This window comes from Dasypus novemcinctus, chromosome X, assembly GCF_030445035.2.
Source record: "Dasypus novemcinctus isolate mDasNov1 chromosome X, mDasNov1.1.hap2, whole genome shotgun sequence".
NCBI lineage: Eukaryota > Metazoa > Chordata > Mammalia > Cingulata > Dasypodidae > Dasypus > Dasypus novemcinctus.
This window is the reverse complement of record NC_080704.1, coordinates 62,759,190-62,778,771: the sequence shown is the minus strand read 5'-3', so window position 1 is coordinate 62,778,771 and position 19,582 is coordinate 62,759,190. Positions and strand designations below refer to the sequence as shown.

General features: G+C 40.2%; 1 protein-coding gene across 1 annotated transcript in view; it reads left to right on the top strand.

Moving 5' to 3' along the window:
• The window catches only part of FAM120C (family with sequence similarity 120 member C), a 196,608-nt gene that overhangs the window by 164,281 nt on the left and 12,745 nt on the right, over positions 1–19,582 (top strand). Inside the window, exon 11 of the mRNA XM_058291559.1 lies at positions 19,091–19,205. Within this exon, the coding sequence (XP_058147542.1) occupies positions 19,091–19,205 (115 nt within the window). The remainder of the gene's footprint in view (positions 1–19,090; positions 19,206–19,582) is intronic.

Genomic DNA, 19,582 nt, shown 5'->3' with positions numbered 1-19,582 from the left:
AGCAAAAAAATTACAAGCCATACTAAGAAAATGGAGGTTATGGCCCAAGAAAAGGAATATATCAAAGCCCTAAAAGAGACACCAGATTTGAGACAACTAATCGATGAGATGTACACAAATTTCCAAAGTCAAATTGATGAGTTAAAAGACAATATGACTAAAGAGATTGAATAGAGAAGTAACAGAGCTCATGGGAATGAAAGACATGATAGGTGAGATTAAAAACACAGTAGAGGCGGCGGACTTGGCCCAGTGGTTGGGGTGTCCATCTGCCACATGGGAGGTCCGCGGTTCAAACCCCAGGCCTCCTTGGCCCGTGTGGAGCTGGCCCATGCACAGTGCTGATGCGTGCAAGGAGTGACCTGCCACGCAGGGGTATCCCCTGCATAGGGGAGCCCCACGCGCAGGGAGTGCGCCCCGTGGGGAGAGCCGCCCAGCGCGAAGGAAAGTGCAACCTGCCAGGAATGGCGCCACACACACGGAGAGCTGACACAAGAAGATGACACAACAAAAAGAAACACAGATTCCTGTGCCACTGACAACAACAGAAGTGGACAAAGAAGAAGATGCAGCAAATAGACACAGAGAACAGACAACTGGGGTTGGGGGGGAGGGGAGAGAAATAAATAAATAAATCTTTTTTAAAAACACAATAGAAGCGTACAATAGCAGACTCAAAATGATAGAAGAAAGAACAAGTGGTACAGAAAACAGAACAGCTGAAATAGAAAAGAGAAAAAAAGGAAAAAAATTGTGCAGGGGCTCAGGAGTTGAATGATAACACAAAACACAAAAATATACATGTCATGGGAGTTCCAGAAGGAAAAGAGAAAGGAAAACGGACCAAAAGAGTATTTGAAGAAATAATAGCTGAAAGTTTTCCAACTTCATGAAAGAAATAAACTTACATATCCAAGAAGAACAGCATACCCCAATCAGAAAAAAAGCAGATAGACCTACTCCAAGACACAGTCATCAAAGATGAAGAGAAAATTCTGAGAGCAGCAAGGAAGAAGCAGACACCCAGTAAGACTTAGTGCAAATTTGTCATCAAAAACATGGAGGTGAGAAGACAGTGGTATGATACAATTAGGATACTGGAGAAACTCTGCCAGCCAAGAATTCTTTATCCAGTACAATTGTCCTTCAAATATGAATGCAGGGTTCCTGGCCAGTGGTGCTCTGTCGTGGTCCCTAGGGGAGCAGTAACAGTCTCCCAGGTACAGCGGCGGGGACCGGGAGGGAGTGAGGGTTCAACAGTGAGCCCCTGATGCTAATGACTATGCTTGTGAGCTGATAAACCTAAAATAAGAACAAGGCCTAGAGCAACATTGTGCCTGGGAATTTCCTCCTGTCAGCCTTCATGTTACTCAAATGTGGCCAGTCTCGAAGCCAAACTCAGCATGTAAATGCAATGCCTTCCCCCCAGTGTGGGACATGACACCCAGGGATGAGCCTCCCTGGCAACGAGGGACCACTATCAACTACCAACTGATGATGCAACTGGAAAATGACCTTATACGGAAGGTTCAATGCGGATCAGCAGAATATCCATGTCTACATAAAATAACATCACTTTAAAATGCTGTTTGACCTAAAGTAAGAGGGAAATGGAAAGGAGAAATGAGTTTATATGGCTACGAGTTTCTAAAAAAGAGTCTGGAGGCTGGCAGAAGGATTGCCCTCATGCACAACTGAGCAGAGTCAGAGAGACAGATAAAGCAGATACAACCCCCAGATATCGGTTCCTTTGAGGGCTAAAGAGAGCCATGGGAGTTATGGTCATGGCCGATGGGGTTAACTACCAGGGCAGATGGCCCCTCTTTGGAAATGGTGTTTATGTGTGATGACTCTGGACTCAGATGGGATCTCCCTTCATAAGACTTTCATGCTAATGTGCTGGAGGTGCAGTTAATGTTGGGGTTTAAGATATATTTAGGGGATTTGAATCTCTGGACTGACAATGTGATAGCCAGGTCCTGAGCCTCAACAGACTCCAGCACCTACAATCTGATCTATTGGACTTACCACACTCAGCTAAGATGGAGTTGAAGAAGGACAACCACCACACCATGGAGCCTAGAGTGAATACAACTGAAAATGGGAGGATTGCATCCAGCATCCATGTGGAATCTGAGCCTCCTCTTGACATAGAGGTGCAATGGACACAACCAATCCAATGTCCACATAGAAGAGGTGGCATTGGATTGGGAAAAGTGGACATGGTGGACGATGGGTATGGGGAAAGGCAGGAAGAGATGAGAGGTGGAGGTGTCTTTGGGACATGGAGCTGCCCTGGATGGTGCTTCAGAGGTAATCACCAGACATTGTAAATCCTCACAGGGCCCACTGGATGGAATGGAGGAGAGTATGGCCCATGATGTGGACCATTGTCTATGAGGTGCAGAGGTGCCCAAAGATGTACTTACCAAATCCAATGGATGTGTCGTGATGATGGGAACGAGTGTTGTTGGGGGGGGGGGAGGGGGGGGGTGGGGGGGTGGGGTTGAATGGGACCTCACATATATATTTTTAATGTAATATTATTACAAAGTCAATAAAAAAAATATGAATGCAGGTTAAAAATATTCACAAAGAAACAAAAGCTAAGAATCTGTAAATATTTTTTTACAGGAAATATTTAAGGGAGCCTTACAAACTGAAAAAAAAAGACAGGAGAAAGAGACCTGGAGGAGAATATATAGAAGAAAGAATAGCAGAAAAGATAACCAAAAATGTAAAAAGATAGACAAAAATAAGATATGACATATGAAAATGAAAGAATAAAATGGTGGAAGTAAATAATGCATTTACAGTAATATCATTGAATATGAATGGATTAAATGCCCCAATTAAAAGATATAGGCTGGGAGCAGATGTGGCTCAAGCGGCTGAGCACCCGCCTCCCACATGGGAGGTCCTGGGTTCAGTTCCCAGTGCTTCCTAAAAAAACAAAAACAACAAGCAAAACAAATAAAAACCAACTCAGGAAAGCTAATGTGGCTCAGTGGTTAAGTCCCAGCTTCCCACATAACAAGGTCTCAGGTTCAATCCCTGGCCCCTGATACCTTAAAAAAAAAAAGATATAGGCTGAAAGAATGGATTAAAAGAGGTGAGCCATCCATATGCTGCCTACAAGAGACTCACCTTAGGCCCAGGGATACAAACTGACTGAAAGTGAAAGGTTGGAAAAAGATACTCCACGCAAACAGTAACAAAAAAAGACCAGGGGTAACTATACTCGTGTTGGACAAAACAGACTTTAAATGCAAAAAGCTATAGGATATTAAAAAAGACTGTTATATATTAATAAAAGGAACAATTCACCAGGAAGAAATAACAGTCATAATTATCTATGCACATAACCAGGATGCCCCAAAACACATGAGGCAAACTGGCAAAATTAAAGGGAGAAATAGACATCTCTACAATAATAGTTGGAGACTTCAGCACACTACTCACATCATTACATAAAATAACTAGACAGAAGATCAACAAGGAAACAGAACTTGAACAATATGATAAACTAGACCTAACAGATATATACAGAATGTTACAGCCTAACCCAGTGGGTTATGCATTCTTCTCAAGTGTTCATGTATCTTTACCAGGATAGAGCACATGTTAGGGCACAACACAGGAGTCAATAAATATCAAAAGACTGGAAGTATACAAACCACCTTCTCAGATCATAATGGAATGAAACTGGATATCAATACTCGAGAGAAAGAGGTAAATTTGCAAATGTTTGGAGGCAAAACAACACTCCTAAGTAATCAGTGGGTCAAAGAAGAAACTGTAGGTGAAATTAGTAAATATATTGAGACAAATGAAAATGAGAACACAGCTTATCAAAACTTATGGGATACAGAGAAAGCAGTCCTGGGAGAGAAGTTTATAGCCTTACACACCTATATTAAAAAAAAGAAGAAAGGGAAGTGGACTTGGCCCAGTGGTTAGGGCATCCGTCTACCACATGGGAGGTCCACGGTTCAAACCCCAGGCCTCTTTGACCCGTGTGGAGCTGGCCCATGCGCAGTGCTGATGCATGCAAGGAGTGCCCTGCCACGCAGGGGTGTCCCCCATGTAGGGGAACCCCACGCACAAGGAGTGCGCCTCATAAGGAGAGTCACCCAGGAATGGCGCCGCCCACATGGAGAGCTGACACAATAAGATGACACAACAAAAAGAAACACAGATTCCCGTGCCACTGACAACAACAGAAGCGAACAAAGAACACGAACACGCAGTGAATAGACACAGTGAACAGACAACGGGGGGAGGGGAGAGAAATAAATAAATAAAATCTTTTTTTAAAAAAAGAAGAAAGAGCTAAAATCAAAGATCAAATTGAGCAACTGGAGAAACTAGAAAAAGGACAACAACCCATTTCCAAAGCAAGCAGAAGGAAAGAAATAATAGAGATTAGAGCAGAAATAAATGAAATTGAGGACAAAAAAAAACAGAGAAAAATCAACAAAACCAAACCTGGCTCTTTGAGAAGATCCATAAAATTGTCAAATCTCTAGCTAGACTAACAAAGAAAAAAAGAGAGAAGATGCAAATAAATAAAATCAGATATGAAAGGAGTGAAGTTACAGCTGATCCCACAGAAATAAAAAGGATCATAAGAGGATATTATGAGAAAGTGTATGTTAGCAAACTAGACAATCTAGGTGAAATGGACAAATTCCTAGAAATGTACAAACAACCTACACTGATGCTACAAGAAATACGAGAACTGGGAGGCGGAAGCAAGATGGTCACTGAGTGAACTTGCCTTGCGATTTCTCCTGGGAAGAAACGGCTGGGCGCGGCTGGAGGTTCTCCCAGGCAGGGCTTTTTCAGGATTTTTGCAGGGCAGGAAGTGTCTGGACATCGATTTGGTGGAAAGGTGTGCCAGGAAACACCTCACATTTGCTGAGGTTTTCTCATCCTCCACTGCCTCATTTCTATGTGAACTGATTTAGGCTACCTACACTATCCTCTTTCCCCTACATCTTGATATCTGCCATCATCCACTGTCTCTCCTATATTCCACCTCCCACCTCCCTTTCTTTGATCCACGAAGTGTCTAAGTCTTAATTTCTAATACCTTTGTTTTGTTTTCTGTCTGTTATCCACTCTTGAAACTATGACCTTTCTTTTCTTTTTTTCCTCTCTCACGAAAACAATAGCTTTTTAGCTCATACCATATTCCTCCAATATTCAATCACCTACCTCATAATAGGTACTGTACCTACTGCTATAACTCTACACAATTTACATGAATCTAACCTCCATCCTCCCAGATCTCATATTCTTGCTTTGTTAGCATATATCACCAATACTACTTTACACTTCTCCCTTGCTTACACAATTGCCTTTCCCCGGCACTAATACTTTCTTTTAAACTGAACTTAACCAACAACAAGAAATTAGAATAAGAAGAACAAAGTGACAAAGAGAAGATATAACACTTACGCAAAAACAACAGCTAATTAATCCCCAAGAGTAGACAAAGAAGCTAAGGAACTGATTAAATCCGTCAAGATTAAATAATGACCAGAAAGCAACAAAAATCTACAAACCAAACCAGTAATCAGGAAAACATGGCTGAATCCAATCAACAAACCAAAAATCAGGAAGGGGAGCAGAACTTTGCACAAGCAATGAAAGATCTCAGAACATTTGTCACCGACAAATTTGATGAAGTAATGAAAGAGGTTAACAACATGAAGACATCACTTGGAGGGGAAATTGCAGACATACACAAAAAGATAACAGATATGATGGGAATGAACACCACAGTTCAAGAAATAAAAAATACACTTGCAGCAAATATCAGCAGACTAGAAGAGGCAGAGCAGAGAATTAGTGATGTGGAAGACAGTACATCAGAAATCAAACAGATAGTAGAAGGGGTCGATAAAAAGATAGAAAAAATCCAGCTAGGACTTAGGGACCTGAATGACAATGCAAAACGCTAAAACATATGTATTATAGGCATTCCAGAAGGAGAAGAGAAGGGAAACGGGTCAGAAGGAGTGTTGCAGGAAATAATGGCTGAAAACTTCCCAAATCTACTGAAAGAGACAGATGTACATATCCAAGAAGCACAGCACACTCCACTGGTCATAAACCCCAACAAGCCCACCCCAAGATATATACTTGTCAAATTATCCAATGCTCAAGACAAAGAGAGAATTCTAAAAGCAGCAAGAGAAAAGAAAACCATCACATACAAGGGAAGCTCCATTAGATTAAGTGCTGATTTCTCATCTGAAACCATGGAGGCAAGAAGGCAGTGGTATGATATAGTCAAGGTACTAAAGGAAAAAAATTTCCAACCAAGAATACTCTATCCAGCTAAACTAGCATTCAAACATAATGGAGAGTTCAAAATATTCGCAGACAAACAGAAACTGAAAGAGTATACCAACAAGAAACCTCCCCTTCAAGAAATTCTAAAGGGAGTTCTGCAGGAAGAAAGGAAAAAACAGGACAGGCAAAGATGGAGGAGAGTATAAGAGCAACAACAACAACAACAACAAAAAAAGACAAAAAGAGAAGGGAAAAAATACAAACAAAATATGACAAACACAAATCCAATCAAAATATGGCTAACACAAATAATTCCTTGAAAGTAATGACACTGAATGTCAACGGATTAAACTCACCTATCAAAAGATTCAGACTGGGACATTGGAAAAGGAAATATGACCCATCCATGTGCTGTCTACAAGAGACACATCTTAGACCCAGAGACACATGGAGATTGAAAGTGAATGGCTGGAAAACAATCACACAAGCAAACAATAACCAAAAAAAGGCACGAGTAGCTATATTAATATCAGACAAAATAGACTTTAAATGTGAAACAATTGTGAGAGACAAAGAAGGATACTACATTTCAGTAAAAGGGAAAATCTGTCAAGAAGATCGAACAATCATAAATATTTATGCTCCTAACAAGGGCGCCTCCTAAATACGTGAGGCAAATGCTGGAAAAACTAAGTGAAAGAATAGATGCATCTACAATTATAACTATACAATTATAGGGGGATTTTAATACACCACTATCAACTCTAGACAGAACATCTCAAAAGAGAATCACTAAAGAAACAAAACATTTGAACAGTATATTAGAGGAACTGGATCTAATAGACATATATAGATCATTACACCCAAACACAGCAGGATATACATTTTTCTCAAGCGCACATGGATCAATGGATCACTCTCCAAGATAGATCATATGCAGGCCACAAAGAAAGGCTGAATGAATTCAGAAAGATTGAAATCATAAAAAACAGTATCTCTGACCACAGTGGAGTCAAGCTGGAAATTTGCAAGGGACAGAAGCCCAGGTTTCACACCACGATTTGGAAATTAAACAGCACACTCTTAGAAAAACAGTGGGTCAAAGAGGAAATCTCAAAAGAAATCAATGACTACCTTGAAACAAATGATAATGAGAACACAACATACCAAAATTTATGGGATGCAGCAAAAGCAGTACTGAGAGGGAAATTTATAGCCATAAACTCATATATCAAAAAAGAAGAAAGAGCAAAAATTGAAGAGCTAACTGCACATTTGAAGGAATTAGAAAAACAACAACAAAGTAACCCAACAGGAAAAAAAAGGAAGGAAATAACAAAGATAAGAGCAGAACTAAATGAAATAGAAAATAAGAAAGCACTTGAAAAGATAAACAAGACCAAGAGTTGGTTTTTTGAGAAGATCAACAATATGACAAACCTTTAGCGAGACTAACAAAGAAAAAAAGAGAGAAGATGCAAATACACAAAATAAGAAATGAGAAAGGCAATATCACCACTGACCCCACAGAAATAAAGACTATCATAAGAGGATACTTGGAAAAACTATATTCCAACAAAAATGACAATTTAGAGGAAATGGACAAATTCCTAGAAACACATAAGCAGCCCATATTGACAAAAAAAGAAATTGATGATCTTAACAAACCAATCACACGCAGAGAGATAGAATCAGTTATTAAAAATCTCCCAAATAAGAAGAGCCCAGGGCCAGACGGCTTCACAGGTGAATTTTACAAAACATTCAGAAAGAACTAACACCAATCCTGCTGAAACTATTCCAAAAAATCGAAACAGAAAGAACATTGCCGAACTCCTTCTATGATGCCAACATTACCCTAGTACCAAAGCCAAACAAAGACACAAGAAAGGAAAATTACAGACCAATTTCTCTAATGAACCTAGACGCAAAAATACTTAACAAAATACTTGTTAATCGTATTCAACAACACATTAAACAAATTATACACCACAACCAAGTGGGATTCATCCCAGGTATGCAAGGATGGTTCAACATAAGAAAATCAATCAACGTAATATACCATATAAACAGGTTGAAGGAAAAAAATCACATGATTATATCTATAGATGCAGAAAAAGCATTTGACAAAATACAGCACCCTTTCTTGATAAAAACACTCCAAAAGATTGGAATACAAGGAAATTTTTTGAACATGATAAAGAGTATATATGAAAAACCTAAAGCCAACATTGTTTACAATGGAGAAATCCTAGAATCCTTCCCTCTAAACTCGGGAACAAGACAAGGATGCCCATTGTCTCCGCTCCTATTTAACATTGTCTTAGAAGTACTTGCTCGAGCACTGAGGCAAGAACCAGATATAAAAGGCATTCAAATTGGAAAGGAAGAAGTCAAAATTTCATTATTTGCAGATGACATGATCCTATACATAGAAAACCCTGAGAGATCTACAACAAAGCTTCTAGAACTCATAAATGAGTTTAGTAAAGTCGCAGGTTATAAGATCAATGCGCAAAAATCAGTAGCATTTCTGTACAACAATAATGAGCAAAATCAGGAGGAAATCAAGACACAAATACCATTCACAATAGTAAATAAAAAAATCAAATACTTAGGAATAAATTTAACTAAAGAGGTAAAAAACTTATACACCGAGAAATATACAAGACTGTTCAAGGAAATCAAAGAAGACCTAAATAAATGGAAGAATATTCCTTGTTCATGGATAGGAAGACTGAATATTATTAAGATGTCTATCCTACCAAAACTGATCTACACATTCAATGCAATCCCAATAAAAATCAACACAGCCTTCTTTAAGGAACTAGAAAAACTAACTATGAAATTTATTTGGAAAGGAAAGAGACCCCAAATAGCCAAAGACATACTGAAAAAGAAAAACGAGGAATCACACTACCTGACTTCAAAACATACTACAAAGCTACGGTGGTGAAAACAGCATGGTATTGGCATAAGGAGAGACACACAGACCAATGGAATAGAATTGAAAGCTCTGATATAGAACCTCACATATATAGCCACATAATATTCGATAAAGCCACCAAACCCTCTCAACTGGGAGAGAGTGGCCTATTCAACAAATGGTGTCTGGAGAACTGGGTAGCTATATGTAGAAGAATGAAAGAGGATTACCACCTCACACCTTATACAAAGATCAACTCAAGATGGATCAAAGACCTAAATATAAGAGCCAAGACCATAAAAACCTTAGAAAGCAGTGTAGGGAAACATCTACAGGACCTTGTAATAGGAAATGGATTCATGAATATCACACCTAAAGCACGAGCAGCAAAAGAACTAATAGATAAATGGGACTTCCTCAAAATTAAAGCCTTCTGCACCTCAAAGGAGTTTGTCAAGAAAGTAAAAAGGGAGCCCACACAGTGGGAGAAAATATTTGGCAACCATATATCTGATAAGAAACTTATAACCTGCATATATAAAGAACTCCTATATCTTGAAAATAAAAAGATAAACAACCCATTTTAAAAATGGGAAAAAGATTTAAACAGACACTTCTCCAAAGAAGAAATACAAATGGCTAAAAAGCACATGAAAAAATGCTCCAAATCTCTAGCTATCAGGGAAATGCAAATCAAAACAACAATGAGATACCATCTTACACCCATAAGATTGGCAGCTATGAAAAAAACAGAAGAATACAAATGCTGGAGAGGATGTGAAGAAAGGGGAACACTCATCCACTGCTGGTGGGAATGCAGAAGGATACAACCATTCTGGAGGTCAGTATGGCGGTTTCTCAAAAAACTAGCCATAGATTTGCCATATGACCCAGCAATACCACTGCTGGGTATATACCCAGCAGAACTGAAAACAAGGACGCAAACCGATATATGTACACCAATGTTCATAGCAGCATTGTTCACTATTGCCAAAAGTTGGAATCAACCCAAATGCCCATCAACAGATGAGTGGATCAATAAAATGTGGTATATACACACAATGGAATACTACTCGGCTGTAAGAACAAATACACTACAAACACATGTGATAACATGGATGATAACATGGAGAACCTTATGTTGAGTGAAGCAACCCAGGCATTGAAGGACAAATACTACATGACCTCAATGATATGAAATAAGCAAGCTGCTTCAGAGAGCAAGAGACTGAATGATAGGCTTACAGGAAATCGGGGGGTGGAGGAAGGATGTGAGCCGACGTCTGCAGGGGTGGAATTTATGAAGAGCTGGTGGAAGTTCTGGATCACAGAGTGGTTCAACAATGGCAACGGAGGAATACCGTATAGGATACTATTGACAGGTGATATATGGCTGACAGGGAGCTATACAGGACATATGTCCAGGGTCCATGGTAATGTTTGGATATACTCATAGTGGCAACAATTAAAAACTACAGCTGGGGGGGGTTACTGGGTTCCTGGCTGGTGGTGCTCTGTCGTGGTCCCTAGGGGAACAGCGACAGTCTCCCAAGTGCAGCGGCAAGGACCAGGAAGGAAAGAGGGTCCAACAGTGAGCCCCTGACGCTAATGACTATGCTTGTGAGCTGATATGCCTGAAATAAGAACAAGGCCTAGCACTGTGCCTGGGAGTTTCCTCCTGACAGCCTTCATGTTTTTCAAATGTGGCCAGTCTCAAAGCCAAACTCAGCATGTAAATGCAATGCCCTCCCCCCAGCGTGGGACATGACACCCGGGGATGAGCCTCTCTGGCACCGAGGGATCACTATCAACTACCAACTGATGATGCAACTGGAGAATGACCTTGAATGGAAGGTTCAATGCAGATCAGCAGAATATCCCTGTCTACATAAAATAACATGACTTTAAAATGCTGTTTGACCTAATCTAAGGGGGAAATGGAAAGGAGAAATGAGTTTATATGGCTACGAGTCCCTAAAAAGAGTCTGGAGGCTGTCAGAAGGATTGCCCTTATGCACAACTGAGCAGAGTCTAAGAGACAGATAAAGTAGATACAACCCCCAGATATTGGTTCCTTTGAGGGCTAAAGAGGCCCATGGGTGTTATGGTCATGGCAGATGGGATTAACTGCCATGTCAGATGGCCCTTCTTTGGAGCTGGTGTTTATGCGTGATGAATCTGGACTCAGATGGGATCTCTCTTCTTAAGACTTTCATGCTACTGTGCTGGAGTTGTAGTTGGTGTCGGGGCTTAAGATATATTTAGGGGATCTGAATCTCTGGACTGACAATGTGATAGCCAGGCCCTGAGCCTCAACAGACTCCAGCACCTACAATCTGATTTATTGGACTCACCTCACTCAGCTAAGATGGAGTTGAAGAAGGACAACCACCACACCACGGAGCCTAGAGTGCCTACAACTGAAAGCGAGAGGATTGCATCCAGTATCCATGAGGAATCTGAGCCTCCTCTTGACATAGAGGTGCAAAGGACACAACCAATCCAATGTCCACAGAGAAAAGGTGGCATTGGAGTGGGAAAAGTGGACATGGTGGATAATGGGTATGGGGAATGGCAGGAAGAGACGATATGTGGAGGTGTCTTAGGGACTTGGAGCTGCCCTGGATGGTGCTTCAGGGGCAATCACCGGACATTATAAATCCTCACAGGGCCCACTGGATGGAATGGGGGAGAGTATGGGCCATGATGTGGACCATTGACCATGAGGTGCAGAGGTGCCCAGAGACGTACTTACCAAATGCAATGGATGTGTCATGATGATGGGAATGAGTGTTGCTGGGGGGGGAGTGGTGGGGTGGGGGTGGTGGGGTTGAAGGGGTCCTCATATATTTTTTTTTGTAATGTAATATTTTTACAAAATCAATTTAAAAAATTAAAAAAAAATACAAGAACTTAACAAACCAATCACATAACATTATGCTATATTTAGAAAATTCTGAACTGTCTAACAAAGCTACTTGAGCTAATAAACAAGTTCAGCAAAGTGACAGGATACAAGATCAACATGCAAAAGTCAGTAATGTTTTTGTACACTAGTGTTGAACAATCTGATGAGGAAATAAAGGGAAAAAATTCCATTTACAATAGCAACAAAAAGACTCAGAAATGTAGGAATCAATATAACCAATGAAGTACAGGACCTGTAGGCAGAAATCTACAAAACAGTGCTAAAAGAAAGCAGTGAAGACCTACACAAATGGAAAGACATTCCATGTTCATAGATTGCAAGACTAAATATCATGAAGTTGTCAATCCTGCCTGTAGCAGTTTGATACAATTGATGAATTCCAAAAATAAATATTGGATTATGCTTGTAATCTGATCTGTACCTGGGCATGATTGAGTTATGATTAGGGCATTGAGACCCCACCCCTTGGTGGGTAGGGACTCAGATAAAAGCCATGGTGAAGAACAGAGTTGAGGGTTTTCTGAAGTTGAAGTACTGATGTTGGAGATTGATGCTGAAGACTTAGGCTGGAGTCCCAGGAAGTCAGCATGCAAAGGAAAGAGAAGCTAGCCCCAGAAAGAAAGGAGAAAGGAACCTTGAACCCAGAGAAAGCAAGCCCCAGCAACGTAGGAACCCAGGAAGTCTGAACTCTCACAGACGTTGGCAACCATCTTGCTCCAAATAGACTTTGATGAGGGAAGTAACTTATGCTTCATGGCCCGGTTTCTGTAAGCTCCTACCTCAAATAAATACCCTTTGTAACGCCCAGCAGATTTCTGGTATTTTGCATCAGCACCCCTTTTGGCTGACTAATACACTACCCAAACTGATTTGTAGAGTCAATGTAATACCAATTAAAATTCCAACAGTCTACTTTACAGTACTGAAAAAAGGCAATTACCAAGTTAATTTAAAAGGGAAAGTGCACCTGAATAGCCAAAAGCATTCTAAAAAAGAAGAGCAGTGTGGTAGGAATTTCACTGCCTGACCTTGAAACATATTACAAAACTACAATGGACAAAGAAGCATGTTATTGGCATAAGGATAGATCTATCAGTAGAATAGAATTGAGGGTCCAGAAATAAACCCTCACCTCTATGGCTAACTAGTTTTGGACAAACATACCAAGTCCATGTTAATGAGACAAAACAGTCTCTTCAACAAATGGTGCTGGGAGAACTGGATATCCATAACCAAAAGAATGAAGGAGGACCCCCTATACAAGAATCAACTCAAAATGGATCAAAGACCTAACTATAATGTATAATGTATAAGAAAATGTATAATGTATAAGAAAATGTAGGGAAATCTCTTAAAGACCTTGTGGTAGGTAGTGGTTTTTTTGATCTTACACCCAAAGCTCGAGCAACCAGAGAAAAAATAGATACATGGGACCTCCTCAAAATTAAACAATTTTGCACCTCAAAGGTCTTTGTCAAAAGGGTGAAAAGGCAGCCGACTCAATGGGAGAAAATATTTGGCAATCACATGTCCGATAAGGGTTTAATATACATGATACATAAAGAGATGCTGTAAGTCAACAATAAAAAGACAGATGACCCAATTAAAAACTGGACAAAATACTTGAATAATCATTTGTCCAAAAAAAAAATACAAATTGCAAAAGAAAACATGAAAAAATGCTCAATATCACTAGCAATTAAGGAAATACAAATCAAAGCTATAATGAGATATCATTTAACACCTATTAGAATGGCCACTATTAAAAGGACAGAGGTCTACAAGTGTTGGAGATGATATGGAGAGATAGGGACACTTATGCACTGTTGGTGGGAATGTCAAAAGGTATAGCCACTGTAGAGGACTGTTTGGCAGTTCCTAAAGAAGTTGAATATAGATTTGCCACGTGACCCCACTATACCACTACTAGGTATTTACCCAGAAGAATTGAGAGCAGTGACACAGACATCTTCACACAGATGTTCACAGTAGCATTATTCATGATTGCCAAAAGTTGGAAACAATCCAAGTGTCCATCAACTGATGATAAATTGTGGTGTACACACACAATGGAATGTTGTGCAGTTCTAAGAAGAAATGAAGTTGTGAAGCATATGACAGCATGGATGAACCTGGAGGACGTCATGTTGAGTGATGCAAGCTAGACACAAAAGGACAAAGACTGTATGATTACACTACTATGAACTAAGTATATTGTGTAATCTCATGGATTTAATGAATTGTGTACAATGGTTGAATTTTATGGTATGCAAATTGTGTTCCAACAAAGCTTTTTTAAAAATAAGTTTCTGTTTATCTAAAATTATTCCAAAGTTTAAAGTTAGTTTTTAAAAGGTACAGAAAAAATAAAGACTGAGAACCACCCCTAACCCCCACCAAAAAAGAAGATATAAAAAAGACAAGATCAGTGACTACATAAAAACTGAAAATCTGTATGCCAGAAAACAAAATTGTAAGACAAATGCTAAACTGGGGAAATATTTGCAATAGTTAGGACTATGTGTTATATTCTCAATATGGAAAGGCTTTAAAAATACTACCACCCTAAAACAAAAATGGGTAAATGACACTCTTCAGACACATTTGCTTAGAAGAAACAAGTCACTCCAGCAATCATATTTTAAAGATATATAACAGTCTCAGAGCATCCAAGGACAGGAAATGTGGTAAACACAGGGAATGGTCCTGAAAAAGCAGAAACAGAGACTGTCCACTCTCTTATGGGCCTGTTTAGCTCTTCTTTCCACATATCTGTTTCAACAGTTTCTGCGCTTTTAGCTCACATTCTCAAGATTTTGGTTGGCACAGTCTGACTGGCAAGCCTACTCATTGATTTGGCTTGAATCAGCTGTCCTCCCCTTGTCCAAATAGCTATGACTATGATTATAAAGATAAGGCTTTAGATTGTCTGAGAAGGACGCATAGACAGAGAGGGCAAATTAATTGGTATGTCTATGATAGACATAGAGCCATCATAGAAGTAAGTGATTGTTTGGAAAAAATATGCAAACTCACTATTAGCAGTCAAAGAAACAGAAATCTAAAGAGAGAGAGACATATTTTTTGCCCATTAAATCATCCAAGATTAAAGATAACAATCTATGGTGATGTACTGCTGGGAGATAGGGTGTAAAATGGGACAAACTGATCTAGAAAACAACTTTGCAATGTGTATTGAGGACCTTTAAAATGGACATAACATTTGGCATAATAATTCCACTTCTAGGAGTCTGTCCTAAGACAGTGCGTAATCACTTAAAGACAAGGATTTTTTTATGTATCTTTTTGGTGTTATTTATAATAAAAGAAAAAGTACAAACAGTATAAAGTTCCAGTAATGCAGGAGTGTTTAAAGTAGACACAACCACATAATGGACATTCAGTCATTAAAAGTCATGCTTTTAATGCCTTCCCCCCAGCGTGGGACATGACACCCGGGGATGAGCCTCCCTGGCACCGAGGGACCACTATCAACTACCAACTGATGATGCAACTGGAAAATGACCTTATACGGAAGGTTCAATGTGGATCAGCAGAATATCCCTGTCTACATAAAATAACATGACTTTAAAATGCTGTTTGACCTAAAGTAAGGGGGAAATGGAAAAGAGAAATGAGTTTATATGGCTAAGAGTTTCTAAAAAAGAGTCTGGAAGCTGGCAGAAGGATTGCCCTCATGCACAACTGAGCAGAGTCAGAGAGACAGATAAAGCAGATACAACCCCCAGATATCGGTTCCTTTGAGGGCTAAAGAGACCCATGGGAGTTATGGTCATGGCCGATGGGGTTAACTACCAGGTCAGATGGCCCCTTTTTGGAACTGGTGTTTATGTGTGATGAATCTGGACTCAGATGGGATCTTCCTCCATAAGACTTTCATGCTAAGATGATGGAGGTGCAGTTAATGTTGGGGTTTAAGATATATTTAGCGGATTTGAATCTCTGGACTGACAATGTGATAGCCAGGTCCTGAGCCTCAACAGACTCCAGCACCTACAATATGATTTATTGGACTTATCACACTCAGCTAAGATGGAGTTGAAGAAGGACAACCACCACACCGTGGAGCCTAGAGTGATTACAACTGAAAGTGGGAGGATTGCATCCAACATCCATGTGGAATCTGAGCCTCCTCTTGACATAGAGGTGCAATGGACACAACCAATCCAATGTCCACATAGAAGAGGTGGCATTGGATTGGGAAAAGTGGACATGGTGGCTGATGGGTATGGGGAAAGGCAGGAAGAGATGAGAGGTGGAGGCGTCTTTGGGACATGGAGCTGCCCTGGATGGTGCTTCAGAGGCAATCACCGGACATTGTAAATCCTCACAGGGCCCACTGGATGGAATGGAGGAGAGTATGGGCCATGATGTGGACCATTGACTATGAGGTGCAGAGGTGACCAAAGATGTACTTACCAAATCCAATGGATGTGTCATGATGATGGGAACGAGTGTTGCTGGGGGGGGGGGGGGGGGGAGAGGTGGGGTGGGGGGGGTGGGGTTGAATGGGTATTTATCAGTAATTACTCCACACCATGTGCTATGCCAGGTAGTTGATAATTAGTGAGAGATAATAAGATAAACAACAGCAAACAGGTGCTAGCCCTCATGTGAACTAACATAGACACTTGAAAAGAAAGTGTTTGGGCAGCGGACTTGGCCCAGTGGTTAGGGCGTCCATCTACCACATGGGAGGTCCACTTCAAACCCCGGGCCTCCTTGACCTGTGTGGAGCTGGCCCATGCGCAGTGCTGATGCGCGCAAGGAGTGCCCTGCCATGCAGGGGTGTCCCCGCGTAGGGGAGCCCCATGCGCAAGGAGTGCGCCCCATAAGGAGAGCCGCCCAGTGTGAAAGAAAGTGCAACCTGCCTAAGAATGGTGCCGCCCACATGGAGAAATGACACAAGATGACGCAGCAAAAAGAAACACAAATTCCCGTGCCGCTGACAACAACAGAAGCGGACAAAGAAGACCCAGCAAACAGACACAGAGAACAGACAACCGGGGTTGGGGGGGAAGGGAAGAGAAATAAATAAGTAAATAAATATTTTTAAAAAAGAAAGTATACAAAATCAATCAAGCATTTGAACCTTATTGTATTATTCAAATCTGTGATTTTACGTATCTTTTACATATACTTTACATGTCATAGCTTGATAATAGTATATTGAAGTCTCCTGCTATAATTGTATTTCTGTTCATTTTCTTCCATTTTTGTTTTACATTTTGCCTACGAAATAAAGATAGAAAGATTAAAAATGGGCAAAGTTAAATCAACGAACTACAAATCAAAAGAAAGAAACAATATTAGCATCAGATAAAATAATCTTCAAAGCAAAAACATTAAATAGTACAAAGGAGAATTTTATAATGATAAAATATTGATAAAAGATATAAGCTATAAAAAGTGTATGCTAAATAATGTAGAACCAAAAAGTATAAAGTATTAATGAATTTCCCAAGGGGAGCAAATTCCATATACCCCAGGAAGATCCTTCCTGAGTGCCCAGTTATTTAGAACTTTGTTCCTAAAGAAGCAACAAGGCTTATAGATATATCCTGCAATCCCAAAACCATCCTGGTTCAAATAAATAACAATTTGGGCTTCAAGAAAGAGTAAAGAAAGTGATAAGGCTGTCTGCACCTGCCAGAGAGGTTTCTAGGTTACACAGCTACTAAATGGCACGTTAGATTCAAAGTCAGGTTGTCTGACTTCAAAGCCCAGCCTCTTTCTGGGGCACTACACTGCCTCCTGGTAGTAGTATCTGGGCTGGAGTCCCCAGGAACCCATTCCAAGTGCCACTAAGAAGAGACAACCCCTTGCTTTAAATACCAAGTTTCTAAAGTCTTGCATAGTTCTGGTGATTATGTATGATTGCTGTCTCATGGGCCTTCAGGGAGCTAAGAGCATAGACTTTGTACTGATAAATTTTTTATCTCTCTCTTCCTCTTTCTGTATTCTTGGTGCCTAGAACAATAAGGCATATTCAATTCATGGGCATTCAATGAGTATTTATTATTTGATTAGTGAATTTCCTATCATGGTGATTGGCCTCCTCATCCAGCCATCCCCCCAAGCCAGAATTCAAGAAGTCTTAGACTCTTCCCTCTTCTTCGACCCCTTCCCATAAAATCCATGATCAAGTCCTAAGAATTTATCTCCTTAATAGTTCTTGTCTTTGTACCCTGGCTCTCTCCATCCTCTCAGCCAGTACCTTTGTACAGGCATTCTTTGGCTACAGATTGCTGCAGTTGCCTCTTCAACTGGTATCATGCCACTTGTCTCTTTCTCTCTGAGCCACCAGAGTGGTCTTTGAAAAATTAAAACTAGTCAGTATCACTCTCCTGATCACAATCCTTAAATGGCTTCCTATATTTTTACAATGAAGGTCGAAATTCCTTAATACTGATTTCGAGACTCTTCATGATCAGGCCTATTTTCTAGTCTTGCCTGTCACTCCAGTCATGCAGCATGGAACCGGTGCGTAGTACTGAACCATACTTCTATGCCTTCACACATACTGTTCTCTCAACTTAGAACATCCTTTCCCATCTTTTTGTCTCACTAATTTCTACAGACCTTTCAAAATTCAGCTCCTGCCACCTTTTGTAAGGATGCACTCCCTCACTCTTCCATTCTGATGTAGGTGGCTCTCCTATGTGCTCTTATACCACCGTGTACATTTTTCTATCTTGGTACTTATACTGCCCTGTCTTTGTTGTATGTGCCTGTCTCCTCTACCACTCAGATTGCAAGTACCCCAAGGGCAGAGATTCTTTTCGTTTATTCAGTTGCAATTGTCAAAGTCTAGCTTAGGGCCTGGCCCATGATAGGTTCTTAGCTTGATAAATGTTTGTGAAATCAATAAATGAGCCTTTGTGGCTTAATAATTATGTTTTATTCTCTAGGTACATGGTTCAATGGCCTGGTGGCCAAATCCTGCATCGCCATGAGCTAGACACCTTCCTTGCACAGGCAGTGTCTACCCAGCTTTATGAACCAGACCAACTCCAAGAACTCAAGGTGATTTGATCCACTCTGGTTTAAATACTTTATTTTTTTTTCTAAACTCATAACTCTACTTTAGGTCTTTTATTTTCCAGGAGCTGGGGAGAAGAGTAAGTTCTACATGTAAATTTTTGATATACTTTAACCAAATATTTATGTCTATTACTAAAACCAAGAGGTGCCTGCTTCACTACTCTCATACTGGTAGATGAGAGTGGACAGGAAAGATTGATATTGTGCAAGGCAAATAAATCATGGACCTTAGACCACAGTAAGGTTTCTGACTCTTAGAAGATATGCTACATGGGACTTTTCCTGGTGTTTTCTGCTTGTCTCTGAGTAAATGTTCATTCCCCCTTTAAAATAATACTTACTGAGTTTAGGGAGAAGTA